Source organism: Fomitiporia mediterranea, assembly GCF_000271605.1.
Source record: "Fomitiporia mediterranea MF3/22 unplaced genomic scaffold FOMMEscaffold_5, whole genome shotgun sequence".
NCBI classification, from domain to species: Eukaryota; Fungi; Basidiomycota; class Agaricomycetes; order Hymenochaetales; family Hymenochaetaceae; genus Fomitiporia; species Fomitiporia mediterranea.
The window spans coordinates 2365836-2393123 of NW_006760390.1; the positions used below are offsets into that span (position 1 = coordinate 2365836).

Here is a 27288-nt window from a genome sequence, read left to right on the forward strand (position 1 = left end):
ATTTATCGATCTGTTATTGACAGATACGACAGGCATATTAGAATATGATCTACGTCAAATGCTAAAACTTATTCTGAAGCATGCCTCCAATTGGATATTAAGTGTCAAGTTTAGAATATGTTTGCCATACTCATGATCAATTTCCTGCTGTGATGGTAATGTCTTATATAAACCGTCAGGATGCATATGCACCACTAATCTTCTTCTATGGCGCTGTTCTTTTACAAGCCTTGTATACAAAACTAACAAACTGATACATCAAGTAAAGTTACTATAAGGAAAAAGAGAAGAATCATCTGTGCACTAGATAAGCATAATCCATTTCGGAATACGACAGAGCAGACCAGGACAACGAGATAGATAGCCAAACAATCATTAACAAGTTTTAGTCGAACCCTCCCTAGTACTAAAGTTGCATATATATCCAGAGCGGATGGGAAAAGACGGAACAAGATGGTTTGAGCGCTAAAAGAAATATAACATGCAATCAATCGCTGTTGTCAACTAAAAAATCGAATCGATGAAGATTCGAAAAATCTCCCCAGGGATGGCTTTCAATCACTTGAAAGACGCTGATCAGGCAGATGACTCGGGTGGTCATCCTTGACCTTCCACATCCAGAACGGACCTATCATAATTAACCAATTAAAATCGTCGAATGTGTATCGGTTTTGAAGCCGTAAATATTGGGACTTACCAACAGGGTCATCTATATTAAAAACAGAACGATAAAACACAATAATCACTACTTTGTTTCTCTAAATGTTCACTGACCTTCTTCGTGATGCGCTCCTGTCCATGAACCCACAACACCGGCGGCGCTACATACATCACCGATTTGAATTCCCTCCGAACTGTATGGAGATGCAAAAGGAACTGAAGTCAGTGAACTCTGAAAGGAGCCAGACCTTTCCCCTTTGGAAAGATTTATTGATTGAATGAAAGTATCCTCTGACCTCCATTGTGAGTGGCCGTCGTATCTTAATGCCTTGTGATTCTTGGTGTCAGCTCGTCCATTCGGCGACAGGCATAAATCGAAGTAGGTATGTGGGAAACAAGGGGATGGAAAAGGGCAGAACGGAATAAGGGAAACGACGAAAAAAAGCGGGAGAGTAAAAGTAAACCCAAACATACACTTACGAATCGCCAGCGGATGTGTCCGTCGGGTGTCATGCGCACAGTTCCGCACACTCGTGATTCGTTACCGTTCCCACCGCACGACTTGCCGACAAAGTGGATTACAGGAGGAAGTTGCTTCGCGATGCTTGAGAGGCCAGATCCAGTAGAAGGTGAGCCACTCGGAGCAGAGAGCGGTGAAGGCGAGGATGGTGCAGATAAAGAGCGCAGTGACGCGGTGGAGGCACGTGATGACGAGCCCGGAGATCTGGCGGAAGGATTCTTCTTTTCATCGTAACTCGTTATTGTTAGGTTGAGCTCGATAAGACGTGTCGCTTCTTGGAATTCATCGTCTTCGAAGAAAGACGGGTTATATGGGTCCTCCGAGTACTTAATCGCAGTATTCGTTCTTAGCCACCCATGTGACGAAGATTGGCAGGGAACGTGCTCACGTTGAAAGCTAGATAGTGTACAACGCACACAATCGGAGTGATTCGGAGGCAAGTAGGCGCCAGGACTGATGAGTCCCTTTATCTGAACCTCGAGAATAGAACTCACTCAACAGATCGCTGGTGGATGGATTTTTAGCTAACGGAATGTGAGAAACCCGTGCCGCCGGACTTACCGATAGTCCATGAAACATACGTATCGACGCCATTTCCCTTCGACGCCCGCCCAGTCCTGAGGATCGGGGTTGCAAGTGTTGGGTGCAGAGTAGGCTTGTATAGCATCTAGACGCGCTGGAGGGCGTGTGTCCAGCCAAAGCTCGCCAAGGTCCACGAGATTGCTGTGTATGACGACTATAATGGCTTTTATGTGCTTCCAGTTCACACGTCCACTCCTATCAGCCATGAATGGTCCCCAGTGGTTCTCGCACATATAGTTACGAAGGTCATAGACGAACGCCCGTGCATGGTTCCGAGCTTGCAGCATGCTTTTGGAGTCTTTAGTGAGCAGGCTGTCACGCCATCCTACAAAACTCCATAGTTTGGCTATGTGTTGCTCCTCTTCGACGGTCCATTCACGATCAATGGAGGTGCCCATGCCGGGTGCACTGTGTCCACCAGAAAGATCTTTAATCCAAGCGAGATCATTTAATTCATCGAGTCGGTACGACATCGGTGTTGCATTCCTTGCAACGGAAATGAGGATAGAAAGCGCGGTTGTGAGACTAGTCATTCCTCGAATCATACGCATGGTATAGACTCGCTGGTGGAGAACATACTTCCAATCAATATTGTATGGGCCAGACTCAGAAACACAGAGAGGATTTGATGAGGACAAGCATCGAGGATCGTCAAATGAATTGAGGAAGAGACGATGCCAGAAGTGTTCGTGTTGCTCATAAACGAGAGCGTGGGCCTCGCGGCAGGTCTCAGCAAAGCAGATGACAGCTACTGGTTCTGCGTGGACAAGGATGTACACTAAAAGTTCCTTACGAATGTCGAGGATGGATGTGGCAGCCATTGCTCGTGGAAAGCGGGGGAGAAAGACTATATTCGGCAAAATATGAAAGTAAATATAAGTATAGTGGGTGCCGGCATTTAGACTGGGAACCGGGAAAGTCTGACTCTGGGTCCCTGACATGATAGTATTTCATTGCATAAGTACGTCAGATGCACGGTGTCGTTTACAATGCATTGTGAGATGTGCGTAAAGTTAGCTTTAAGATGTTAGTGGGGATGGACCAATGCCTTTCTATCTTTATTTGACAAAATTGATTTTATGCTGCAGATATGAAGAATAGGATAAAACGCAAGCGAAACACTGGTACTGCTATCGACACATTTCTGTGTATTAATCCAGCCAACTAGTAAGAGTGTTCCAGCACACTTTCCAGTAAAACAATAAACATGTAGACAGCAGCACTAACAAATTCAATACCTCTCCTGTTATTTACAAACCTTGTATTTGACATTACTATAATGGATGCACCAAACAAAGTTACTATAAGGAAAAAGAAAAGAACATGCCACGCATTAATTAATTATAGTCTGTTTCAGAATACAGCAGAGCAGTCCATGACAAAGAGATAGATAGCTTTCCAATCACTAACAGGCTTTAGTCAAATCCGCACAGAGCACACCATGTGCTAAAGTTGCATATGTGTCCAAAACGTACGAGAAAAGGAGGAACAAGAAAATCCGAAGGAGAAAAAGGAACATGCCATTCAATCAATCGTTGTCATCAGCGAGGAATCCGATGAAGATTTGAAAAACCTCTCCAGGGTGCCAACAGTCACACGAAAGTCACTAATCATCTCTAGTCGGACGGCTCGGGTGGTCATCGTTGACCTTCCACATCCAGAACGGACCTATCACATTAATCAATTAAACCGTCAACTGTGTATCGATTTTGAATTCGAAATTGCTGGGACATACCAACAGGGTCACCTATATCAATTACAGAATGATCAAACGGTTAAATCGTGTATCGTTCCTCTGCTATAACAGTGTGTGAGTCTGTGCACTAACCTCCTTCATGATGCGCTCCCGTCCAAGTACCCACGACACCAGCGGCACTGCATACATCGCCGATTTGAATTCCCTCGGAACTGCGCGAAGACGCAAATAATGAAAGAGAATCTTTTGGTAAGTTTCACTGAACGGATGACTGTGTCCACTGACCTCCAGTGTGAGTAACTATCGTGTATTGACGCCTGGCGAATCCGGTGTCAGCTCAACAAGTCTGCGGGAAGCATGAAGTGAAGCACTTATGTGGGAGGAAAGGAGACGGGAAACAGAAGGAAATGGACAAAATTGGAAGCAAAAAGGAGCGAGGAGAAAAGGAATACGGGAAAGCAACAAATGTGAACCTGAACATACAAATATCAATCGCCAGCGGATGTGTCCGTCGGGTGTCATGCGCACACTTCCGCGCACTCGTGATTCTTCAACGTTCTCACCACGCGACTCGCCGACAAAGTGGATTACTGGAAAATAATTTGCAGCGGACGTAGTTGATGATGAGCTGGGAAAGTTGGTGTAATCATCTTTCTTTTCGTCATCGAAACTCGTTATTCTTAGATTGAGTTCGGTAAGACGCGTCGCTTCTCGGAATCCATCACCTTCAAAAAATGACGGGTTATGTGCTACTGCCGTATACTGAATCAGAAGGTCTTCTGAGCTACCCATGTGACGAAAAGCAGCGGAGAATGTGCTCACATTGAAAGCTAGAAAGCGTGGCACATGCACGAACGTAATCAAATGGTTTCCAAAACAGATGAATCACCGCTCATCTATCCGAAGTTAACGGTATGAACTCACTGAACAGATCGCTAGCGGGCGGATCTTTAGCTAACGGAAATTACAATTCATACCACCAAACTTACCGATGGTCCATGAAGCATACATATCGACGCCAAGTCCCTTCGACGCCCGCCCAATCCCGACGATCGCCGGTGCGGGTGATGGGTGCGGAGTAGGTTCGTATAGCATCTAGACGCGCTGAAGGGCGTGTGTCAAGCCAGAGCTCGCCAAGGTCCACGAGATTGCTGTACATGACGACTATAATGGCTTTCATGTGCTTCCAGTTCACACGCCCACTCCTGTCAGCCATGAATGGTCCCCAGTGGTTCTCGCATATATAGTTGCGAAAGTCGTAGACGAACGCCCGTGCATGGTTTCGAACTTGCAACAAGCCTTTGGAGCCTTTGGTGAGCAAGCTGTCACGCCATCCTACAAAACTCCATAGTTTGGCTATGTGTTGCTCCTCTTCGACGGTCAATTCACGATCGATGGAAGGATCTAAGCCGGGTGCGCTGTGTCCATCAGCAAGGTATTTAATCCAAGCGAGATCATTTAATTCATCGAGTCGGTACGACATCGGTGTTGCATTCCTTGCAACGGAAATGAGGGTAGAAAGCGTAGTTTTGAGACTAGTCATTTCTTGAATCATACGCATAGCATAGACGCGCTTGTGGAGGACATGCTTCCAATCAATAGTGTGTGGGGCAGACTCAGAAGCACAGAGAGTATTCGATGAGGACAAGTATCGAGGATCGTCAAATGAATTGAGGAAGAGACGACGCCAGAAGTGCTCGTTGTGTTGCCCATAGACGAAGGCGCGGGCCTCGCGGCAGGTCTCGGCAAAAGTGATGACAGCAACTGGTTCTGCGCGAACAAGGATGTGCACTATGAGCTCCTCAGGACTATCGAGGATGAGTGTGGCGACCATTTTTAGCGGGAGGTGGGTGGAGAAAGGAGGCAAAATATGACGGTATATATACTATACAGTGGGTGCCGGCGCGGTGTTTCAAGTTGGACTGAGATCCGCAACGCCTGTACCTGAGTCTCTATCCGAGATAAATATGTCATAACAATGAATGGATTTCCAATGTATTATGAGATATGAGTAGTGCCGGCATTGCAGCGCTAGCAGAGTTAATCAAGTAGTTCCTTGTGTTAATTCGACACCATGAAGGGAAGTCTCGTCTAGTTATAGTAAGCGTTTCCTTACATAGAAAACACTAGCGCGCGTGATCTACAACCTTACATATACTTTGAGCCTTCCGTAATGCAGGACAACAGACGCCCAGCGCACGACTTTGTATGATATGATATGGCTGAACTAGAATCACCCTGGGTGCTGCTATCATTGCAAGCAAGTGGAGCAATTTCAACAACGGAGATGTTACCAGACGGGCCGCCGACAACTGCATCCACAGTTACGTTGGACCCTACAGTCATGCGTTCGTACCTCCTTGCTCTTCTTCCTCCCATCCTCGGAGTAGAACAGAGTGAGTTCGAAGATCAAGTATTCGATGCGGAATTTGAAGAACGGGTGGCACGGTTTGCGTGCGAGGGAGGCTCACCGTTGTGTATCGTGAAGAGGAAAGTGGAGGCAGAAGGTTTGTTGTACTCCCTTACTTAGTTACGATCCGTTCACTCACAGAAGATCTGGAACAATTTTCAACCATGTGGACAGGTAATTCTCCTCAAATCTATCGTTACCAAGTAACTTCGACCCTGACGTACTCGCCTGCCCACGTTCTAACCGTCTTACTCATCAAACGCAGTGCAATTCTCGATCCGAGGTTACCACTTGCTCAACAGTTGCATGTAATCAACTTGTTTGGTGATGACGGGGAACCATATGAGAATTTGCACTCAGTAATTAGCAGAGTGGCGAAACCGTGGTATGAGGCATTTGTCGGGGCGCAATGCAGCGGAAAAGATGGATATGGTAAATTGGGTGAGTACAACTCAATTTTTGTTTGTGATTCGCTTCAACATGAAGAAATACAGGTATACCGATAATAAAGAAGAGATTTGCCAAACTGGAGTCGTCGCTTCTCCTGCTCCATCAAAACGTTGAAATCCCAGAAGTGCACCTAACTATTCACCCCGTCATTCAACGTGTGGTTGAGCAGGCTCATGCTCAGAATGTCGGCCCGAAGATTTCTTTCATACCCTCAGAGATTCTTAACGACGCGGCGTTCCTTTACACGCTGGAATCACATTCGAAAATGTGGATGAAGTCTATTCAGGCTGTTACGCAGCTGTCCCGAGATGTGTCCTCTAGGACTGCGTCACAGGAAATCAACTTCTGGTTAGGCTTGGAGCAAGCGCTGGAGGCGATTAATGGGCAGCTACGAAACGATGAAGTCAACATGACGATAGAATGTTTACGCAACGCGAAGCGGCTCGACTCGGCGGCCGCCTTCGTCGCAGATACTGGGTTGTGCGATGCTATGGACGTGGGTATGTTGCATTTTACACTCTTCTTTTGGATAATTTTCTAAACAATTTAACATTTCAGCGCGCCGATACAACACTCTCATGCAGGATTTTCCGCTAAACGAGTTATACTCGGCTTCCGACATTAAAGGAATTGGGAAGGCCGTCAGACTCATATTCCGTCACTTCAATCGCAAGTTTAAGGGTTCTTCCTATCCTGTCTGGCGTGCTCTTTCCCTCATCGAAGCCATTTCTGGTGATTTCAACGCTACATTGCTCCGTGTACTCGCTTCAAGTCGTCTTGCCGATCAATCGTATAGCACTTTCGACCGATTAATGTCACAGACTATGGATGTCTTTCGAATATGGGATGATGAGATCAAGGATTTGAAGTGTGCTACGCGCGAGGTCCTTCGTAGGCGTGCTGAACGCTTCGTTCCCATTAAGATTCGACCTGCACACGCGAAGTTGCGAGAACGAATTCGGTGTCTTCGAGAATTGCGGAGAGAGCATTATCAGCTTGCCACCATGACTAATCGCAAATTGTGTCCCGGAACTATGAGGGATGAGCATTCTGGAATAGATATGCAGGGGGTGAAGGAAGCGTATGAAATCATCAAGAAGGTTGATATCCTCGATGTTTCGACAGGTATGACATTTCTCTGCATTTCCTTAAAGATTTTGTATTTACGATTTTAAAGAGGGTACTAAAATCTGGACAGCCGTAATGAATGCATACAAGGAGAGAGTTGCTCTTCTCAAGCATTAGTTTATCCCAATTTCAGCGGACCTGGGCTTATTGAACGTTCACAGCGAATGAACAGACCTACCACTTCGAGATCTCCGTCTGAGTATTAATATATGCTCTGCATTCTATCGACAAACAGCAACAGTTGCTCTTCTTTGAAACTGCTTTTTCTAAATGTACTAATACATTTCGGTATTGCAACCCCCAATCCTTCTTATTACACATGGAAAGCACGCGTCCACATATTGGACACAGAGCTGCGGCCTTTGCCTGGCTCTTGCCAGAGGATGAGGACGCATTTTCACTTTGTGGGTCGCTGCGGCCGATGTTTGAAAGGTCATTAGTCTCATGCCTTGAAGAAATTTGGCAAAGATATTGGAGGTTCTTGGGCGAAATCGATTTCTAAAAATTCAAGGCTCTTACAACTTTCTCTATGCAATGTCCAAAGACTCCAAAATGATCTGTTGTATATTATTGAGATAAAACAATGTGACTATGTACTATAGCTTAGATTATTGGCTTTTGTTATGAGCATTCACCTGAACAACACCTGCCTTACGCTATAACATATAATACAGCAACGATAATTCAATTAGAGCTACATTGAAATCCGCGATTGTCCAACGACAGGCGGACCGCGGAGGATGTATTTTATCGGATTATTAACTATTGCCTTATCCGGAATGTGACCGACGCGTATTCTACTACTACACACGACAGGAGCTCTTTGACGTTTTGCAACAGTGTGCAGTGTGCACGACGACTGTGACTATACCCAGGTATGCAATTACAAGTGATAACCTTTCACTTGTACGCTCATGTTCGCATCGATGACAGGTGGACAAACACGATATCGATACTCAGGGCCTACTGTAAATTACTTTCACAACCGTACCGCACGAAGGGAAGACACGTCGAGCTGCTGCTGGAACGCGTCAATTGAAATCTGATTTAAGACCACGCACAATATGGCTGCAGTAGAAGTGCCCGGGGCTCCGCCGTCTCCGCAAACAAATGGTGCGCTTTCATCGTCGGACGTGTTACCAGACGGCGCGCCAACGACTGCGCCCACATCGACGTTTGACCCTGTTCTCATGCGTTCGTATCTCCTCGCTCTTCTTCCGCCCATATTCGGTGCGGAGAAAGGTGAGCTTGAAGATCAAATATTCGATTCGGAGTTCGAGGAGCGCGTGACACGGTTTGCGAGTGAGGGTGGTTCACCGTTATATGTTGTAAAGAAGAAAGAGGAGGTGGAAGGTTTGTTGCGTCCTCTATACCATGTATCATTTCATGCAATTCTCAAAGCAGTTGCTGACTATGTGAACAGATGATTCTCCCCCATTGTATAGCTACCATATAATGTCGTCCCTAACCTACTCGCCTGCCCACGTTCTGACTATAGTGCTCATCAAGCGCAGCGCAATTCTTGATCCGCTTCTATCTCTCCCTCAACAACTGCATGTAATCAACTTGTTTGGCGGCGACGAGACTCCATATGAGAGCTTGCACTCGCTAGTCAGCGGAGCTGTGAAGCCATGGTTTGAGGCATTTGTCGGTGCAAGGGGTGGTGGAAAGGACGGAGATAGTAAAATGGGTGCGTAAACCTCGGTCTCTGTACACGGTCTACCTTTAACAGTAAGCTGCAGGCATCCCAATAACCAAGAAGAAGTTCGCCGAACTCGAGCTTTCACTTCTCCACCTTCAACAAAACGTAGAGATCCCGGAAACTCACCTAATCGTTCATCCCGTCATCCAACGAGTGGTCGAGCAGGCTCAGGGACAGAATGTTCGCCCGAATATTTCCCTCATTCCCTCAAAGACTCTCAACGACTCGACATTCCTTAATACCTTACAAGCACATGTAAACACATGGATCAAGTCTATTCAGGCTGTTACGAAGCTATCGCGAGACGTGTCGTCTGGGACTGCGTCACAAGAAATCAACTTTTGGTTAAGCTTGGAGCAGGCACTAGAGGCAATTGAGACGCAGTTACGAAGCGATGAAGTGAATATGGTGATGGACTGTTTACGAAACGCGAAGCGCTTCCGTGCAACAGTCAGTTTCATTGCAGACACTGGATTGAAGGACGCGACAGATATTGGTGTGTCCTGTTATGTACCTTTCTTTTGGGTAATTTCTAAGCTCTATCATTTCAGTTCACAAATACAACATCCTCATGAAGGATTTCCCCCTCAACGAATTGCTTTCGGCTCCGGACCTTGACAAAATCAAGGAAGCCATCAATCTCATATTCAGTGGCCACATCAATCGCAAGCTCAAGCTTTCTCCCTATCCCGTCCGGCGTGCTCTCCCACTCGTCGAAGCCATTTCTCGAGATTTCAACGACCAACTACTACGAGTACTCACTTCACATCGCCTGGCTTACCAACCCTATGATACCTTCGAGCGACTGATGTCGCAAACCATGGCCATCTTCCGAACGTGGGACGATGAAATCAAGGATTTCACGAATGTCGCGCGTGAGGTCACGCGTAAGCGCTCAGAACGTTTTATCCCCATTAAGATTCAACCTGCACATGCGAAACTGCAGGAGCGAGTGCGATATTTACGGGAATGGCGGAAGCAACATGAGCAGCTTGCTGTGATGACTGGACCCACGAAGGGTCTTGGAGCCATTGGGAAGGAAGTCGGTGGAATGGACATGGAGGAAGAGGTGAAGGAAGCATATGAAGTTATCAAGAGTATCGACATCTTAGATGTATCAACAGGTACGACCTTTTCTCCTTCACCTTTTCTGTAGTTGCTCATTCTTTGTTATTTAGACGGTGCAGAAATCTGGGTAACTGCGGAGAATGCATACAACGAACGAGTCGCACGTGTTGAGAACCAAATTATTTCAAGATTACGCGATCGATTAGGCACGGCACGAAATGCCAATGAGATGTTCAGAGTATTCTCCAAGTTCAACGCTCTCTTCGTTCGACCAAAGGTGAATGGATGAGGGTGCTGACGGCGGTTATCAAGACTAATTACAAATATTCTTAGATCCGTGGAGCGATCCAAGAATACCAGACTCAGCTCATTGACTCGGTAAAGGAAGATATAAAGCGACTTCATGACAAGGTATTCACAAAGCCATGATTGTTTTGATAAACCACTCACATATTTATGTAGTTTAAAACCCAATACCGTTTCTCTGAAGCCTACCACATGTCTCAAATGCGCGATCTGCCACCAATAGCAGGCGCGATAATATGGGCTCGTCAAATTGAGCGGCAATTAATGACATACATGAAGCGCGTAGAGGATGTCTTTGGGAAGGGATGGGAACTTTATGCAGAAGGTCAGAAGCTCCAATCAGAGAGCTCCGCTTTTCGAAAGAAACTGGACACTCGACCTGTATACGATGCTTGGCTCCACGATATTAATCGTCGCGACATGGGTGTTAATGGTCGCCTCTTTGAGATTGTCAAACTGCGTGGTGGTGGATATCAGTTGGCCGTTAACTTCGATCCGCAGATTATTACGCTGTTCAAAGAGGTCCGCAACTTGTTATGGCTGAACTTCCAGGTACCTCATGCAATCACGAATATGGCCAAGGATGCGAAGCGCGTGTACCCACATGCTGTGAGCCTGATGGAGACCGTGCGAACGTACGGCCAGACACTCGACCTGGTGGAGAAGAATAAAGGTATTGAGTGGCTTGTTGCTGAGTATCGTAATGACGCACAGCGTATGATTACACGTGGTATGAATATTCGATGGGACTACTTCGTGAATCAGTACGATACAGCGCGATACGTACCTACGGCCGATGGACGGGATAATAGACATGTGCAGTTCGTGCGCGAATTCGCTAGTGTTGTCTCTGTACTCCAGGTTCGTTCTCTGCTCCAGAATTCTCCATGGATGTTCAACTGATGTCTCAACTGGGTTTTCTAGGACAAGACGAACAATCTGATTGATCTATACAAAGATATTCTCCGTGCAGTTGAAGATCTATCGACATGTCCTTATACTCGTGAAGCGTTCGCTTCACTCCTTAGTCGCATACAAGCAGCTGTAAGGACTTTCCCGCTTAATTTATTTTCATTGCTGACAATGACCTAGATTGATCAATTAAATCTGGAAGGCTACGCAAACCTCGAGCACTGGGTAGCAGAGCTCGACAAGCGTGTCGAGGGCATCTTATTAGCTCGATTAGCAGCGACTATTAAGCTATGGTGCACGGAGTTTGACAAAACAGAGGACGACACACAGTCATCTGTACTTCGCGATATCACGAACAAGCGACGAGGAGATAAGAGGTTGAAAGATGAGAAGTTGCCAGAAGGGCATCTCGTCATTAAGCCAATTGTCCACGAGATTCGGATACAGAACCAAGTCATCTTCCTCGACCCACCTATCGAATACGCTCGGCAGACGTGGATAAAGCAATTGCACGAATGGCTGGCTGTCGTGTGTCGACAACAGCGGATACAAAGTTCGCGATATGAGATTGGTCTCCAAATGCAAGTTGGTGCTGTGTCGGAAACGACATATACGTCTCTGGTAAGCAAACTTTACCTTCCGTCGGCCAGTCAAGGATGCTTACTAAACCTACAGCTAACACACTTTACCGACAACACTCTGGAACGACCATTCGCCCTTATCGAGAACAAAGTGCAGCAATTGAAAGATTATGTTGCGAAATGGCTTCAATTCCAGTCCTTATGGGACCTAGAAGCCGAATACGTATTTAACCGATTAGGCGACTCGCTCGCACATTGGCAACAACTGCTCACCGAGATCAAGAAGGCTCGTTCGACATTCGACACATCCGAGACGCAACGATCCTTCGGTGCCTGCGTAATTGATTACGAGCAGGTACAAGCTCGCGTCAATGCGAAGTACGATACTTGGCAACGCGATATCCTCAGTCGCTTTGGTGTGAAGCTTGGTAACGCGATGAAGGAGATGCATGCGCAGATCCTCAAAGCGCGACATGAGCTTGAGCAACATTCCATTGAAGGTCTGCAGGGAGCTCCTCGAAGATTCTGAGTGAATGTTTGGGTATTTGATGTTTAGGTTCTACATGGATATGGGTATTTTACATGCATACATTCATACTTGAAGTACTTTATCATTCGTTGTTCTACTTAGCTACACATTGGCTTTCCAACTAGTACTGTCTCTTCTCTTCTCCCAATATACTGTCCCTCCATCCTGCTCTTCCTATCCCCGGAACAGCTCGCACTCCTTTTTTGTCGTCACGCATTTTGTTAATATGCATATGTATTTCTTTCGTTTGGCTCTGGATACCACACCCTCTAACGACGATAATGCAAGATGTTTGACTTTCTATAATTTTCTTTTTTCTTTCTTTTTCTCCGTACTACCGGTTTTGAGGATAGAGATTATAATGTTATTGTGGTTACTATGTGATTTAATGCTATGCGTACATGCTTCCGATGTCCGTGCATTTCTTTCCCTCAAAAGCAAGAAAAGAGTGAGAAAAATCGGTTGGCTTGATGCATTTGGGTTGAACAAATGCAAACCAAATCCGCAAAAAAATAAAATAATAAGAGGCGAAGAAAATTGGCAATGTTACCAACGCGTGATATCCGCCTCCGCCTCTCCAAACACACTGGTCTTATTAATCTCAAATCCTTCAACAGGTGTCTCCTCTACGTCTTCCTTCTCATAATAACTCGGGAACTCCCTCTTCAAGAATCTTAGAATATGAGTGTTAATCTGCTGAAACTCGAGGAGGAAGCCGTCATGTCCGTCAGGAGATTGGATGATGACGAGTTCGGCGTCGGGGATGTGTTCGAAGATTTCGCGTTGTTCGGAGACCATGAAGAGGCCGTCTGATTGGACGCCTATGACTAGTGCACGACGGGGGAGGGTGGAGAGGATGGAAGCTAGGGCGCGGGATTCGTCTGCTGGAGTTTGGATGTCGAATCGGCCTCGGGCGATGTCGTGTGTGTCCATTTTGCGGGTGATGTGGATGTAGCAGTTTGCGTCGAAGCGGGCGGTGAATTTGTCTCCTTGATAACGGAGGTAGGACTGTGCAGAGTATACGGTTGGTTTTGATACTGGTGTGGATGAGGATGGTGGAACGGGAGTCGATGATGAAGATGATGAGCCTGGACCTGTTGGAGGTGAAATCGGTCTTGACGTTTGTGCATTGCCAGTACTATTGCTGCTGGTGCGTAACGGACGCGGCTTCGCGTTTTTATGTCCATCATTATGCGCAGCAAGCGCATCCTGCGATCCCACAGGCGACCTTGGCGGAGTCAACATAGCCACCACCTCACCATCCCTCGTCTTCTGCGGTTTCCTCCCAAATCTCGACTCGAAACTATCCCGCGTCCGATAAGTCAGCAGTGCCGCCATACGCGCCGCAGCGAGGCCAGAGTTAGGTTCTTTACCAAGTGTATAGTACCCGTCGTCATATGCAGGGTCGGAGTAGATACTTTGTCGTTGAGCTTCACCCCAGGATATACACCATGCGGAGTGTCGTGCGGAGGTAGCGATGGGTATTATGTGTCGTACGAAGCCTGGAGGTGTACAGAGTGGCCATTCCAGGACGGCCATACCGCCCATGGACCCTCCTATCACTACTGCGACAGATGCAACACCCAGGTGATCTAACACCAGTTTATGCAGGCTATCGCATATTTGATGCATTAGCATTGGCTTTAGGATAATGAAATGGAAAAAAGCTGAATATATGCGATGAGCGATGACCTACCGAACGTCATCCCGTATAGTCGTAGCAGGGAACTCCGGTCCATAAGGTTCTCCAGTATCAGGATTGACAGTCACTGGTGACGCAGAGCCATAAGGCGAGCCCATGACATTTCCACAAAAAATGAAGTATCTCTTCGGGTCGAACGCTTTCCCTGGACCCATTAGAGGTCCCCACCTGTCTCGCAAGTCAATTTTTTCCCTTTCTCTCGTTACAAGCGGTAGAATAAGATAGGCGTACCAGTCTTCAACATCGGAGCTCCCAGTAAACGCATGACAAATAACCAAAACGTTATCCCGCTCTTCATTGAGCCTTCCCCAAGTCTTGTACGCAACAGGTACATCACGGAGGGTAACACCAGACTCGAGGGTAAAAGCCGGTGCAATAAAATATTTCTGGTCGATCAATTTGGCATAGCGGCTGGTCATGGTGGTGCAAAGACGGGGTATCAGGAGCGGGCGAGGAACGGACAAGGAAAAGCAAGAGATTATACATAGCTGAGAGAAATTTAAGCTTAGCGGAACGGAGTCACTCACAAGGAGGCCGGCGCTAGCCGATGATGTGCTGATCATCCAGTATGGTCTCATCTCGTTATATTCATTCTTCTCTATTTGAATCTCCGTTGTATAACTACAGCAATTATGTATTACAATACAACCCACGTGTAAAAATCTCTGCATCGTAAAAGCAAAGCAGACGGAAAGAATATATCATGCCAATGAAAAAAAAAAAGAGGAACAGAGCGCAGAGCAAGTCATCTCAGCAAAAAAAGAAGACAGAAAGAATGCCGTCCATGTTTATTCTCCGGAGTTTCCTGGGACGAGAATGGTCACTTGGGGCTCAATCGTGCGTGCGATTAAGAACACGCACCTGAGTCATTCGTCCACTCGATATGTCGCTTGATATCGTCTTCTGACACGGTAGGTCGGATGCTATCCACTGCTCGAACGAAATCATTGAGCTTCAGAGGTGGCTCGAGAAGTTCGTCAGATTCAAGCTCTGTCCAAGCTCTCTCAACAGCCGCAGGGTCGCCTGGGGAACAAGGTGTCCATCTTGGTTTGCCCTCGCCGTCTGGCGGTGGTATTTCTTTGAAATGCGTTGCTGAGAGCACCTTTCGCACAGGTTGCATTAGTGCATCTCGTACGACGACCGCGATATCTGAACCCGAGTATCTGGATAGAAACGGGGAACAATCAGATTAACTCTACAATATGAAATGATTATACGGACCCATTTGTACGATCTGCGAGAGCTCTGTAGTCCTTATGGGTAAGTTCGCATGGCGTTGTTCCTACATTCAGCTCAAACATGCGTTTTCGAGCTTCAGGCCCTGGCAGTGGAATATAGATCCGCTTCTCAAACCTTACCATGACTCAGTACGTTTTCAATGACAGAATGATGAGCAAACTAACCTGCGCTTGATAGCATTGTCCAGCATCCAAGGAATATTGGTGGCACCAAGTACCAGCACACCGGTATCATCGTGTCCAACACCATTCATTTGCACCAGAAATTCCGTCTTAATTCGCCGTGATGCTTCCGATTCACCCTCGCCTCTTGTACCACATAATGAATCAACCTCATCGATGAATATAATGGCTGGTTTGTTCTCTCGAGCCATTTGGAATAGTTGTTTCACCAATCTGCATGAGCCCCATGTAAGCCTGCGTTGATTCTTGACGGGGCGTACAATCCTTACCTTTCGGATTCTCCCATCCATTTACTCACGAGGTCAGATGAACTCACGCTGAAGAAGGTACTGTTCGCCTCTGTTGCGACTGCTTTAGCAAGATAGGATTTCCCCGTTCCTGGTGGACCATATAACAGAATTCCCTTCCACGGAGTTCGCTTTCCAGTGAACAGATGCGGGAATTTGATAGGCAGGATGACTGCTTCTTTCAGCGCGTCCTTGGCACCTTCCAGACCAGCTACATCGTCCCACTTGACATTCGGTTTATCCGTTAGGATTGCGCCTAAGGTTGACAAAAAAGACAGTCAGAAGACTGAGGTATCTACCACAGCGTGCTACGCACCTGAAAGGCCAGCACGCAGCTTCCTCAACTCAGGGTCATCCTCCTCGCCATCCTCGCCTTTGCTACGGAGTACAACATCACAAAGAGCATGTCAGTCAACTCATGTAAAGGCATCCTCATCGACAAACATGAAGGAAACGTACCTCTTACCAGAACCTCCTGGTCCACCTGATGCCGTCCCATTAGCACCAACAGCTCGACGTGCCCTTTTCTCTGCGTCCTTATTTAGGTGCTCCTTGAGTTTCTCGGCACGATCCAGATATTCGCTGATCTTGCCACGGATGAGGCCCTTTAGTTTATCGTTCTTCTCATCTGTTTATCGTGGGCAAAGTGTAAGCACACTGAACCGAAACTTTGTGTTCCTTTGACAACTGACATTTGAGAGCAAGAAGGAAGTAATCGAGAGCGTTCTGGTAGAGTTTGGACGCCTCTGCGTAGTTCTGATTGACGTCTTCGTCTATGGCACGTTGCACGATTTCAATCGCACGCTACACATCATGAGATAGCGAACATCGGACAGCAAGCTTTGAACCTACGTCGAGATTGTTTGAGTTGGCCATGCAGAAGGCAGGCAGGAGCAGGAGAAGGAGGTGGTATGCAGGGAAGTGGTGACCGGCTCTGGACTAAGAAACTCCGGAACCTCTAGAGATATTCCCACGCTTATCATATACTAATAATAAACTATATCTGGTATTTTTTAATTTCTAAGGATCGTGTATTGCTTCAGTCGTAATCATATAGTAAATCCATGCGCATCAGTATAGAGAGTAATGAAAGGTGTGGAAGAATACATTGAGGCTTTAAGATTATCTGATACTGCAGTAACGACACAACCCGAAAATAATCGATCTGCTACTCATTGCGAATCGGAAAGCAAAACAAGGCATAAAGACGCTCAACACAACGCAACGAGTGGGTGCAATGCTCGTGCAACACCCGAGCACTGCAAGAAGCCAAGATCATACCAGTACCAGTGAAGGGGCGGATGTGAGACAGTCATTCGTGACAAACACAAAAGTGTGCAAAAGACATGGGAAAACGGAGGAAGCGAATACCAATTAGAACTACACCGCAACACTGTATCCCTTCCCCACGACGACTCAATCAATTCCAATACGCGTGACTCGTCAGTCGCAAGGGATGATCGAGAGTCCGAAGCAGGGATAGCTTTGTCAACACCAGTTCACTGATGGACGGTGCCTATCAGCGAAACAGCAGCCCCGACTCAAAGAAACTCCCGATTATGCGCTTCGCGCGATTGCGCCTCGGCGAGAGAGCGTGCATACACGTGGACGTGAGTCGGCTTCTCGACAAGGTGACAGACCTCAATGCTCTGTACCCACGGAAACGCGATAACCTCCTCGACAGTCCACCGCGATTTCGGATCCGGGTCAAGCATCTTACGAATTAGCGGCCGACATGGTCGAGGGGAGAGATTGTTTATCGTCGGTGGACAAGAGGACTGTGCTGGGGATGTGGAGGAACACGCCTGAGCATATGCGGCGTAAAGCGGGTCTGAATTTTGCGCAACCCTCCAAGGAAGCTCCTGGAAATGAAGGCAATAATACACGATCCCGCAAGCCCAGATATCGACCAAACGGGCATCATATGCTAAATAAGGAGAAGGGATTAAATCGAATTCAAAGTCATGCCTCTGCACAACTTACGCTTGTTTGCAAATTGTTCTGGTGCGATGTACGGCTCGCTGCCACAGAGACCCGTTGACATGTGCACCGTTGTCTCCCACGGAAGACGATACACGGTAGACGCCCCGTAATCTCCAATCTAAGATGATTCAATATAAGAAACATCAAATCGGAATAGCAGGAAGCAAGACCTTCAGCTGTCCACGGGAATTGAAGAACAAGTTCTCTGGTTTGATATCCCGATGCGCCACGCCTTGGCTATGTAAATAGGCGACACCGGACATGATTTGCTTGAAGCAACATTCAACCTCGCTCGGAGACATACCGCCCTTCTTGATTGCGGCATATAGATCACCGCCCGGGCAGAATTCCATCACTTCGCACCAATGCTTGTTCTCATCCTGAACTAAATCGACAGTCTCAACGATGTTGACATGATGTAAAGTTGACGATATGCAGAACTCCGCAGTAAGCTTCTTAACATATTCTTTTTCGGTCTCGTTCTTCCGCCTTTTCCGGAACTCCTAAAAAGTAAGAAGATCATCAGATAAAACTTCACCAAAAGCTACGATCAACGAACTTTGACGGCATAGAGCTTCTCCTCGGACCGATCCCACTTATGAGCTAATCGAACGACAGAAGTGGCACCTTTCCCAATGGCAAGTCGCTCGCAAACACCATATTTTTTCGACAAACTGGCGGTACTGTCGCCAGCAGTGGAGCGTCTATCACCATCGGAGTCGGACTTTTTGCTACTTGCTGACGACCTCGCTGACGACTTGCGGTTCAGTTTCGGTGTCGCTGCTAATAAGTCTTTTAGCTGGAACTTGTGCCCGGAGTCAGAATGGAGGGACGGTGGTCGGGAAATAGTCTTTGGCCGCGTGGGAGTAGCTGAATCTGTGCGAATAGGCGGTTGGTCTCTTAGAGGCAGTGCAGTCGTCACGTATCCGTCGACCTTTCCCTCCTTCTCCACGGACTTTGAAGAAAAGGATGGCTTTCTCGAGCGAGGGTCACCCTCAGATCCCGGTCTTGCATGGCTGAAGCTCGGCGCTCGGCTGTTCGCACGGCTATTGGCGCGGGTTGAAGCGGCGCTGGGGGGCCAGCTCTCCCCATCTGATATGGACCCGTCTGGTGACCCAGTGGAAGGCGTCTCCGGACCACTCAGTCCCTGAGTACCGACCTGCTGTTGCATAACGAGCTGGCCGAGTTCTCCCTTGGTGAATCCTGGTTCCTTGGGAAATGCCCCAGCTTCGGGTGGGGGCAGCGGGACTGAATTGGGTGAAGCATTCACAGCAGTTCTGTTGACCTGTTTCGCATCGCCACGAGCAGCAATTGCAGCACGCTCGTCAGCTGAGACCTTGGAAAGGTGGAACTTGGACAAGAAAGAGTTACGGCGGTGCTTTGGGCGTTTGGCAGGACTGTCCTCATGAGGGGGCTTGTCGGACCCATCGGGGCCCTCGCCCTCGGCCTGGGCGGCGTCCTGGGCGTCCTGCATGCCTGGGGGACTATAGAGGTGCGAGGAGGGGATGTCAAGAGGAGCCAGAGCGGTGATTTAAAACAGCAGCAAAGAGGCGGAAAGTGGGGGAAGCAAAGTGGGGAAGCTGGGGAGAGCTGACGCGCTGGATACTACAGAAGGGAGTTTATTGACACGACATGATGCACGGGTGGTGGAATGGAAAGGGGGCTGTGGGCGAGTTAAGGCTGAAGACAAGCAGAGGCGTGTGCAGGCGAGGAGATGGGGCCAGGCGAGCCCTCCTCGTGCACACAGGCTTATAGGGCGGCGAGGAGCTGTCTGTCTGTCTGCAGCAGTCGAGAGCAAAGGAAAGGAAAGGAAGAGCCAGGTCGGTCGGGTCGGGTCACCTAATGACGGTCACGCTCACTGACTCGGTCTCTCCCGGTAACGGTCACGTTTCTGTCACGTGCGAGCCTCTGGTAAATTACCAAAATAACTTGATAGGATGATAAAACAAATCACTACCTAACTTCATTATTCTTATGGACACCCGTCGTCATACTAGCCGCATCCCGGCATTTTTTTGCTTCATGTTTAACCAACTTATATGCTGCTCATCACTGCACGTCGCCACTTGCTCAGCACGGGGCACGTAAGAACGGAGCATTCTAACCCCGAGCGGCCGCGTCTGCTCAACTCTGTCCAACGCGTGGGAGCCATCCCGTAAATAGCAGCTCGTATCCGAACTTGCACTCTGTTTGCCTAATCTCAAACGCGGTGGATGACCGAAGCACATTCGACTTGGCAATGAAGCAACTGATGTGCAACGAGGCGGTGAACATCTTCCTCTCTTCGCTAGGAACGGATGCGTGGCTGCACCCACTCCGTCCTTGCCGCGGGAGTTCTTCCTAGATGCCCTCTCATCGGCAATATGGCAGGCAGGCTTGGTCGATCGACTGGCACGCAGAAGAAGTACTTCTTTTGCTGATAAATAAAATAGTCAACGCGAGGCAGAGCGGACTTTCTGCCATTCGTACCAGCTTCGTGTCCTTTTCCATTCAAAGTTTCGCCATGCGTATATTGTATTTTGTGCGTCATTGCAAATTCATTATTCGACGCGAAGAGAGTCCGTAGGGGCAACTCTGTTTCCGAATACAGTAAGAACGGCGTTTCTTGATCTTTTTCCTGCTCGAGTCCGCATAACATTAATGACTGGCTATTACGCATTCTGCCCTCTACTACGCCGCAGTTACTGTATAGGCCCGCAGGTTAGACCTTTTCTTCTCTTCCATTGAGCGCTCAAATAACGAGATGAACGGTCGGATAAATTTACAGTTTGTCCAATGAAATCTAGACAAACTGATGAACAGCACTTGAAACTAAGCAGTGTACTGTCGTGTTGGTGCTTGACGGCCCCGGAGCCAGGCTACAACATGCTGGGTCTTTTGAGCATCGGAAATTGTAGGATCATGGAACCCGTATGCACGGCCCGCCTGGTCGTAGCTATATTATGTAATACTACTTATAACAATATTAAACTGTTGTAATCGTGGGAGGAACTCTCCATACCAGATAAACTATACAGCAAAGCAAGTGACTCCATCTTGCTCAGTAAGACTCACTCGCCGCAGTCGACATCCTCAAGAACAAGGTCAGTATGCTTGTCGCTGGGTCATTTTACCGCTGCTAGTGCTGATTCCAACATTCAACAGCCGTCATGGTCAACTTACGCTCTCAAAAACGGCTCGCCGCCTCCGTCGCTGGCGTCGGCAAGCGCAAGATCTGGCTCGACCCCGCCGAGCAGTCAGAAATTGGCAACGCCAACTCACGTACACACATTAAAAAGCTCATCAAGGATGGGCGTGTCATCATCAAGCCTGCCACTGTTCATTCTCGTGCCCGCACTCGCGACCTCCACGCTGCAAAGCGCAAGGGTCGTCACACTGGTCCTGGTAAACGAAAGGGTACCTCTGAAGCTCGTATGCCGACGAAGGTGCAATGGATGCGTAGGCAGCGTGTGCTTAGGCGATTGCTGAGGAAATACCGTGAGGCTGGCAAAATTGACAAGCATCTGTGAGTCTTATCGTTACCAAGTCATAATATATTTTACCTAATTCGTATTGGTCCGCTCTTTCGCAAATAGCTACCACGCCCTTTACCTAAAGTCGAAGGGTAACGTTTTCAAGAACAAGCGTGTTTTGATGGAATACATTCACAAGGCGAAAGCTGAGAAATCCCGTACTAAGATTCTTAGCGACCAGATGGAGGCACGCCGTGTCAAGAACAAGGTATGTTTAGATTTTTTCTCAAATTTATAAATTGGTCCTCATACCACTATTCGTGTAGGCTGCCCGTGACCGTCGCCAAGCACGCCTTCTGGAGAAGAGACAGGCTATTATTGCTATTGAGCATGAGGAAGCAGTTAAGGAGTGAATGTAATGCAGATAATATGCGTGTCGTTACCTCAAACTGTACTTATGCTTGTGCACGATCATCATATGCCATGGCTCTTCTATGTCACTTCATCTTTATGTGTGCAAGAAGTGTGCTAAGCAAATTGTGTGTTATTTATTTAAATTGACCTCGCTAGTTGTCGGTTAAGATGTTTGTCCAAACAAATGCCATTGATACTGTTCCCCTGAATGAACATCTTGTTCTCATCCATCCTGTTTGTGTGCTCCTTGTTAGCAGCTCCATTTACGACTTAGAAGGTTATATCAGCACCGATTTGGATGGCTCACTCAAGAATTTGCATCGCACCGTATAAGACAATGGCAAGAACAAGGGATCGTCGTCCCAGTGCAGAGGCTCACGAACAGCCATTCGTAGGTACGCCTGCCAAATCTTCCTCACCCACCAAATTCTTCCATAACATGTCCTCCTGGACAGTACAGTCAAGGACACATGAAAATCATCGAATATATGAAGAGAACGAGTTGAGCGCAGCAGAAACGCTCGTTGGAATAAATGCCAGTCCAACTGCGAGCCATCACGCGAATGAGTCTGTGTTGGTACCGGTGCCGGCTTTGACTACCACTAGTAACGTCGCGTCTGGTACTGTTGATCTTGGGGAAGCACAATTGCAACACGCTAATGGGAGTTCTTCGTCGTCGTCGTCGACTTCTGAAAAGGAGAAGGAAAAGGCGCGATCGCATAAACGGGGCAGTGGTGGGCAATCGGGTTCGACGACGAAGAGGAGTTGGGAGAGGGAACGGTTGAATGGGAGGTTTATTAGTTCGAGGACTGCTGCGAAGCTGCAGACGGGCCACAATAACAATAACGCTAATAACACTTTGGAGAACCCGACGTACGTCAATTCGATGCGAAAGGATCTTATTGAGATACTTGGGTCGTCGTTCAATCTGGGCGAGTTTGCGGCGCAGTCAGTAGTCCCGCAGTCGCAAGGGAGACCTTCGGGGGACGAACAGGACGTGCACCAGGACGTGTCGAATGTAGATTTCGACGAGCCTATTCCGACAAACTCGATGAAGAACAGTCGGAAACGAAAGCGTGTTGATTCTCAGCCAGAGAGAGCGGCACGTTCGACGAAGATTAACGGCGATGTTCAAAGAGGTTCTGAAGAGCCGCCTGCGCAGACGTCGACTCAAGGCCTCGTACCGGAACAACAGACGATGACTGATGTTGGTGGACCTGCTAATCCAGAGGCAAGCGTGAATGGATCGAATGGACGGAAACCCAATCCGCGGAACTTTGATAAAGTAATTTTCGGACGGTGGAAGATAAAGACATGGTACTTGCGATTGCACACCCCAAGAATCTGTCTCTTACTCACTGTATACTGTAATGTCTAGGTATCATTCACCTTACCCTATCTCCGCCATGGAAGATGAGAGTGTGTCGGTGTCAATTGGACCAAGTAAGCAAGGCGGGACGTCATCTAGCAATGGGCGTAGCCAGCTCGCAAAGCGCAGTAATACGCGAGGCCGTCCTCAAACACCGAACCCACAGAATAGCCATGCGACTGCTGATGAGTCAGTATTGTGGGTTTGCGAACGATGTTTCAAGTACATGCAAGACGGAAGTATGCTTGAGCTTCACATGGTGAGCAACTCCTGCTGATGCCTTCGTTGCGAAGGGATTTCGTCTGAAGCTCAGGGATATAGAAATTTTGTAACAGAATGCATCCTCCCGGGAAGATTGTGTACAAGCGGGGTGGACATATGATTTATGAGATTGATGGAGCTATGAATAAGGTACGCATATCTGTGTCAATTGTGTTCCAGACCCCATGCTGAGTCGGGATTGATAGCTCTATTGTCAAAATTTATCTCTTTTCGGGAAATTCTTCATTGATATAAAGACGCTGTTCTTTGACTGTGATAACTGTGAGTGTCCATGTCTCATTCATTGAACACTTTTAACTCCTTTGTTAGTTATGTTTTATGTTTTGACTGAAGGAGATAGACATCAGGATCATGTCATCGGCTTCTTTTCAAAGGTACGTTTCACATGAAATACATACGCGTTCACATCTGTATTAAGCGCATCCGTGTTTAGGAAAAGATTTCTTACGACGACTACAATCTCGCATGTATTATTACATTCCCTCCATATCAACGAAAACGATATGGAATGCTCATGATTGAATTCAGTACGTGCCCTAAACCCTCCCACATCGTGCATGTTTTGAGACGACTTTCTTTCTTTCCGAAGGCTATGCTCTGTCTCGTCTAGCAGGAAAGCTCGGTACACCAGAACGACCCCTCTCAGAATTAGGCTTGAGGACCTACTTAACCTATTGGACGGGAGCTTTGGTGCAGTTGTTCAGGTTTGTGTAGAGATTCCGACTACGATGCCTCGCGACTCACCTACGATATTCCACAACAGACGAATACTCTCCGTGCAACCATTAAGAGACATTACGGGAGAGGAAGAGAGACCTGTTGACGATGACCTTATTCGTTTCGTTGAAGCTCGGAGGGTAGATGGGCTAAAGAAGCGGAGGAAGACTGTGAAGAATACTGTGGAAAAGGACGGTAGACTCATACTCTGGGAAAGCGGACTCGAGAATGAGTATAATACTGAAGACGTTATTGCAGCAACGAACGGAGCGCATGGTGCGTAAATCGTGTCTATAATCCAAAGGGTAGGCCCGACTAACGCTTTGTTCTTTAGATGCGCTGTATTCTCAAATGCGATGGACTCGATCTTCAGCTAATCCAGACGGAAGTGTCACAACGCATGTATTCGCCAGGTGTACGCTGCAGGACATCGCAAACGCGACAGGTATTCGCACGGAGGACGTTGCATTCACATTACACGAATGTGGTCTATTACAAAAGATCCAAGCTTTAGACAGTGAAGAGATGGAGGAAGTAATCGTCATCTCACGCGAGATGGTCGAGCAAGTCGCTGCAGAGTTCAAGGTGAAAAGTAAAATGTGCATGGAAATGAAATATTGTACATACTATGATTCTGAATCGCGATGACACGATTTTAATAATTTATTGCATTTATTTAACATTATTTTTCTATGTTTGGCACGATTGGTCTTTGTTGGTGCATTTATGCAACTCTGTCCTTCTTCGCTCTTGCCACTGCTGTCCTGGATCCAGGTACTCTAATTTCTTGGATAGTCCCTCGCTATTGTTTCCTAACATCCAGAATATTATCGACTTCGTTCTACGCTCCGAATGGAGTCGGAAAGCTTCAACATGTCTTGTGCCACCGATAATAGTCGGCGCACGATGGATTCCCGTCGCAGCAGCCGTTCCTCGTTGGTAATTATCTCTCAAGACTCTTGTACATAATGCTTTATATTTACCAATCGTAGCAGCAAAGTCCGACGGTTATCCAGTCGCCCACATCAACTTCCTCCAACAGAATTTCTTTTCCGGCTACTCCTGCGCTGCAGATGGACGTGGAACACGTCCCGTTTTCTGTGGATTCGTTTATTATTCTTTTTCCTGCTCTATGGCTGATAGTCGTTGTTCAGCTGTCTTTTTCTGAAATGATACAAACACCAGACACAACACTCCCTGATTCTGATGTACGAATTGTCCATACAGACAAGGGGTGCGCACCACTCAACCATAGCGAAAGCTTCCATATTGAGGTATGCATATAGTCATCTCAAATCACGATAGAAGAAACTCACCGCCTTCTATTAGCATATCAAGAACGTTAAAGAAATCGACCCAGAATGGGAACACGATGAAATTGAGGCACGTTTATCGGACAACCTGAGTTAACCTCAGTGCTCACCCATATATCATATTTCAGGAGATCGTGGTTATTTCTCCAAAAGCTAAGGTTCGAAGCTCGTTCTTGGATCTCGGGGCGTCTAAGGTAAGCCGTCCATCCTTACGAAACACCTCCGCAAAGAACTTATGAGTTGTGGGCAATTATCACTTGCAGAGGCACAGCGTATCCGACTTTGAAGTTCTTCGAGTCGCCGGGAGGGAGTCATCTGTCCAAACTATATTGGCACGCAGCTGCTCTGACTTTGGAGTGTATGCAATAAAAACGCTAGGAAAACGTGCTGCGTCTACTTCGAACTGTCTCAAACGCATACGATCCGAACAGAGGTGTTTGAGAATCGTCACGGAAGGAGATTGTTCATTTCTCCCTAAACTACACAGGAGCTTCCACGACGAAACACGCCTTTATATGGTGCTAGTGTGTACTGTTTCCCTAACTTAACACAACAACTATTTACACACTGCATTCAGGATACTTATCCCGGGGGAAGCATTGCGCTACATTTAGATCGTGAAGGTCCATTTGCGTCCGATAAAGCACGTTTCTACGCGTCGGAAATCGTGAGTTTGATCACACATATACGCTGCGTGTTTGCGGCTCACGGACGACGCCTAGGTAGCAGGGCTCTCCCATCTACATTCTCTATGCATTGTTCATCGTGATATCAAGCCGGATAACGTGATGATTGCGGCTGATGGACACATTGCCCTAACTAACTTCGGCTGCGCTAAAATTCTTGATCAAAGCGAGAGTACCTGGTCGGATTGCGGGACGAGAGAGTTTGAAGCTCCGGAGAGGATCCTCGGATGGTCCTATGATTACGCTGTCGACATATGGAGCTTCGGCGTGCTCCTATGCATTATGCATTTTGGTCAGGTAAACCTGCGTTCTCTATTATCCTCGCAGTATAACTGACGAGGCATGACGTATCTTCAGCATCCATTTCTTGAAGGAGACGAGCTAGATCCACTTTTGATCATGCAAAAGAGGATACTTCGCGGACAGGCTCCAAGCCACCCTTCTCAGGTAGTTCCACTTTCCGAATGGAGCCTGATCAAGAAGGTATGCGCGGTGTGTCGTATCCGTAAACATAATTGAAATCATTCTACAGTGTCTCCAACGCAATGCCCGTCTACGGTACAGTTTAGCTCAGATCAAGATGCATGAATATTTTACAGATATGTAAGTAGGGGTCTAGAATTACTGCACGCGACTCACCAAAGTTGTAGCAACTGGGAAAAGGTTAATGCGAAGGATTATCCTGGTGAGTTTTCAGTCAGACGATGGTACAGAGAAATTTACATGGATAGTTTTTAGCCCCATACATTCCCTACGGAGATGAAGTCGATCTGTTGGACGTCGATGAAAACATTTTCAATTTCTACGAGACATCGGATCTCCTGGAGCTTGATGATAGCCCTGACGTATGTGCTGGTGCTTCTGTTTATGATGGCTTCACGTACACCTGGGATCCCCTTTCGACCTCTCCAGACGAGCAGAATGCGACTCACACTGCTATGAACTCTGCGGAGACTGAGAAGATTCGTCCTATCTCTGTAGCCGCAATGGATAAGATACGAGGCATTCTGAAGAGCCCTTCCATACGTTTTTCTGGGGACTGGAAGGTACTCGGCCTTACAAAATCGCGGGAGACATCTAGCCCTTGCTGTTCTAGTGCACGACCTGACCACAGCACC

At 47.4% G+C, this 27288-nt stretch overlaps 11 protein-coding genes across 11 annotated transcripts; 5 read left to right on the forward strand and 6 right to left on the reverse strand.

Moving 5' to 3' along the window:
• Positions 1–231: 231 nt before the first annotated feature.
• FOMMEDRAFT_19497 (uncharacterized protein) lies at positions 232–2585 on the reverse strand. Its single transcript, XM_007265772.1, has 10 exons — positions 2561–2585; positions 2456–2480; positions 2399–2420; positions 2214–2265; positions 2074–2142; positions 1742–1995; positions 1135–1525; positions 957–988; positions 775–854; positions 232–628 (listed from the first exon to the last, which is right to left on the reverse strand). Exons 6-10 carry the CDS (start codon positions 1993–1995, stop codon positions 555–557), a joined length of 831 nt encoding a protein of 276 aa, XP_007265834.1. The 5' UTR covers positions 2074–2142; positions 2214–2265; positions 2399–2420; positions 2456–2480; positions 2561–2585; the 3' UTR covers positions 232–554.
• Positions 2586–3102: 517 nt separating this feature from the next.
• Positions 3103–5292, reverse strand: FOMMEDRAFT_106791 (uncharacterized protein; the record flags this gene model as incomplete). Its single annotated transcript, XM_007265773.1, has 8 exons — positions 3103–3430; positions 3498–3509; positions 3591–3670; positions 3744–3775; positions 3942–4220; positions 4281–4288; positions 4383–4393; positions 4448–5292. 8 exons carry the CDS (start codon positions 5290–5292, stop codon positions 3369–3371), a joined length of 1329 nt encoding a protein of 442 aa, XP_007265835.1. The 3' UTR covers positions 3103–3368.
• Positions 5293–5651: 359 nt separating this feature from the next.
• FOMMEDRAFT_146241 (uncharacterized protein) lies at positions 5652–7928 on the forward strand. The gene is made up of 5 exons (XM_007265774.1): positions 5652–5965; positions 6043–6309; positions 6363–6818; positions 6877–7443; positions 7496–7928. Exons 1-5 carry the CDS (start codon positions 5677–5679, stop codon positions 7561–7563), a joined length of 1647 nt encoding a protein of 548 aa, XP_007265836.1. The 5' UTR covers positions 5652–5676; the 3' UTR covers positions 7564–7928.
• A 369-nt stretch (positions 7929–8297) lies between these two features.
• Positions 8298–12706, forward strand: FOMMEDRAFT_106792 (cytoplasmic dynein heavy chain 1). The gene is made up of 11 exons (XM_007265775.1): positions 8298–8321; positions 8380–8799; positions 8870–9136; positions 9189–9644; positions 9700–10272; positions 10327–10493; positions 10550–10627; positions 10679–11383; positions 11447–11566; positions 11615–12055; positions 12110–12706. The coding sequence occupies exons 2-11, from the start codon at positions 8511–8513 to the stop codon at positions 12542–12544; spliced, it is 3531 nt and encodes a 1176-aa protein (XP_007265837.1). The 5' UTR covers positions 8298–8321; positions 8380–8510; the 3' UTR covers positions 12545–12706.
• Positions 12707–12906: 200 nt separating this feature from the next.
• Positions 12907–14682, reverse strand: FOMMEDRAFT_19502 (homoserine O-acetyltransferase). The gene is made up of 3 exons (XM_007265776.1): positions 14478–14682; positions 14241–14414; positions 12907–14156 (listed from the first exon to the last, which is right to left on the reverse strand). The coding sequence occupies exons 1-3, from the start codon at positions 14663–14665 to the stop codon at positions 13091–13093; spliced, it is 1428 nt and encodes a 475-aa protein (XP_007265838.1). The 5' UTR covers positions 14666–14682; the 3' UTR covers positions 12907–13090.
• Positions 14683–14845: 163 nt separating this feature from the next.
• Positions 14846–16864, reverse strand: FOMMEDRAFT_19504 (AAA-domain-containing protein). Its single transcript, XM_007265777.1, has 8 exons — positions 16807–16864; positions 16647–16758; positions 16414–16582; positions 16271–16332; positions 15937–16210; positions 15650–15880; positions 15468–15599; positions 14846–15409 (listed from the first exon to the last, which is right to left on the reverse strand). Exons 1-8 carry the CDS (start codon positions 16828–16830, stop codon positions 15094–15096), a joined length of 1320 nt encoding a protein of 439 aa, XP_007265839.1. The 5' UTR covers positions 16831–16864; the 3' UTR covers positions 14846–15093.
• A 631-nt stretch (positions 16865–17495) lies between these two features.
• Positions 17496–19108, reverse strand: FOMMEDRAFT_82904 (Pkinase-domain-containing protein; the record flags this gene model as incomplete). Its single annotated transcript, XM_007265778.1, has 4 exons — positions 17496–17881; positions 17938–18055; positions 18108–18440; positions 18497–19108. 4 exons carry the CDS (start codon positions 19106–19108, stop codon positions 17496–17498), a joined length of 1449 nt encoding a protein of 482 aa, XP_007265840.1.
• An 817-nt stretch (positions 19109–19925) lies between these two features.
• Positions 19926–20596, reverse strand: FOMMEDRAFT_155365 (uncharacterized protein; the record flags this gene model as incomplete). The annotated part of the gene is made up of 2 exons (XM_007265779.1): positions 19926–20353; positions 20407–20596. The coding sequence occupies 2 exons, from the start codon at positions 20594–20596 to the stop codon at positions 19926–19928; spliced, it is 618 nt and encodes a 205-aa protein (XP_007265841.1).
• A 490-nt stretch (positions 20597–21086) lies between these two features.
• On the forward strand, positions 21087–21802 carry FOMMEDRAFT_155366 (60S ribosomal protein L19; the record flags this gene model as incomplete). Its single annotated transcript, XM_007265780.1, has 3 exons — positions 21087–21442; positions 21513–21657; positions 21716–21802. The coding sequence occupies 3 exons, from the start codon at positions 21087–21089 to the stop codon at positions 21800–21802; spliced, it is 588 nt and encodes a 195-aa protein (XP_007265842.1).
• A 1086-nt stretch (positions 21803–22888) lies between these two features.
• On the forward strand, positions 22889–25271 carry FOMMEDRAFT_106810 (acyl-CoA N-acyltransferase). The gene is made up of 11 exons (XM_007265781.1): positions 22889–23120; positions 23182–23431; positions 23494–23583; positions 23640–23715; positions 23764–23828; positions 23888–23981; positions 24044–24158; positions 24218–24447; positions 24506–24790; positions 25030–25110; positions 25167–25271. Exons 1-10 carry the CDS (start codon positions 23002–23004, stop codon positions 25062–25064), a joined length of 1359 nt encoding a protein of 452 aa, XP_007265843.1. The 5' UTR covers positions 22889–23001; the 3' UTR covers positions 25065–25110; positions 25167–25271.
• Positions 25272–25777: 506 nt separating this feature from the next.
• FOMMEDRAFT_82330 (kinase-like protein) lies at positions 25778–26506 on the forward strand (the record flags this gene model as incomplete). The annotated part of the gene is made up of 3 exons (XM_007265782.1): positions 25778–26008; positions 26062–26155; positions 26211–26506. Coding segments are annotated over 3 exons (621 nt in total), but the record flags the coding sequence as incomplete, so codon positions are not given.
• Between the last annotated feature and the right edge of the window lie 782 nt (positions 26507–27288).

Bases quoted from the DNA above. Each gene is read 5' to 3' on its own strand.
- FOMMEDRAFT_146241 (XM_007265774.1), top strand. From the start codon at position 5,677: ATGGCTGAACTAGAATCACCCTGGGTGCTGCTATCATTGCAAGCAAGT. The intron at 5,966-6,042 runs GTTTGTTGTACT...CCATGTGGACAG, and splicing joins GAGGAAAGTGGAGGCAGAAG to GTAATTCTCCTCAAATCTAT. The intron at 6,819-6,876 runs GTATGTTGCATT...TTAACATTTCAG, and splicing joins GTGCGATGCTATGGACGTGG to CGCGCCGATACAACACTCTC.
- FOMMEDRAFT_106792 (XM_007265775.1), top strand. From the start codon at position 8,511: ATGGCTGCAGTAGAAGTGCCCGGGGCTCCGCCGTCTCCGCAAACAAAT. The intron at 9,645-9,699 runs GTGTGTCCTGTT...CTATCATTTCAG, and splicing joins GAAGGACGCGACAGATATTG to TTCACAAATACAACATCCTC. The intron at 10,628-10,678 runs GTATTCACAAAG...ATATTTATGTAG, and splicing joins TAAAGCGACTTCATGACAAG to TTTAAAACCCAATACCGTTT.
- FOMMEDRAFT_106810 (XM_007265781.1), top strand. From the start codon at position 23,002: ATGACTGATGTTGGTGGACCTGCTAATCCAGAGGCAAGCGTGAATGGA. The intron at 23,121-23,181 runs GTACTTGCGATT...TGTAATGTCTAG, and splicing joins CGGTGGAAGATAAAGACATG to GTATCATTCACCTTACCCTA. The intron at 23,716-23,763 runs GTGAGTGTCCAT...CTCCTTTGTTAG, and splicing joins GTTCTTTGACTGTGATAACT to TTATGTTTTATGTTTTGACT.
- FOMMEDRAFT_19504 (XM_007265777.1), bottom strand. From the start codon at position 16,830: ATGGCCAACTCAAACAATCTCGAC. The intron at 16,583-16,646 runs GTCAGTTGTCAA...CACGATAAACAG, and splicing joins CTTCCTTCTTGCTCTCAAAT to ATGAGAAGAACGATAAACTA. The intron at 16,333-16,413 runs GTACGTTTCCTT...TGTACTCCGTAG, and splicing joins CCAGGAGGTTCTGGTAAGAG to CAAAGGCGAGGATGGCGAGG.
- FOMMEDRAFT_19497 (XM_007265772.1), bottom strand. From the start codon at position 1,995: ATGTGCGAGAACCACTGGGGACCATTCATGGCTGATAGGAGTGGACGT. The intron at 1,526-1,741 runs GTAAGTCCGGCG...TGGGTGGCTAAG, and splicing joins GTATGTTTCATGGACTATCG to AACGAATACTGCGATTAAGT. The intron at 855-956 runs GTCAGAGGATAC...ATCTCCATACAG, and splicing joins GACGGCCACTCACAATGGAG to TTCGGAGGGAATTCAAATCG.
- FOMMEDRAFT_19502 (XM_007265776.1), bottom strand. From the start codon at position 14,665: ATGACCAGCCGCTATGCCAAATTGATCGACCAGAAATATTTTATTGCA. The intron at 14,415-14,477 runs GTACGCCTATCT...CTTGCGAGACAG, and splicing joins AGCTCCGATGTTGAAGACTG to GTGGGGACCTCTAATGGGTC. The intron at 14,157-14,240 runs GTAGGTCATCGC...AATATGCGATAG, and splicing joins ACTATACGGGATGACGTTCG to CCTGCATAAACTGGTGTTAG.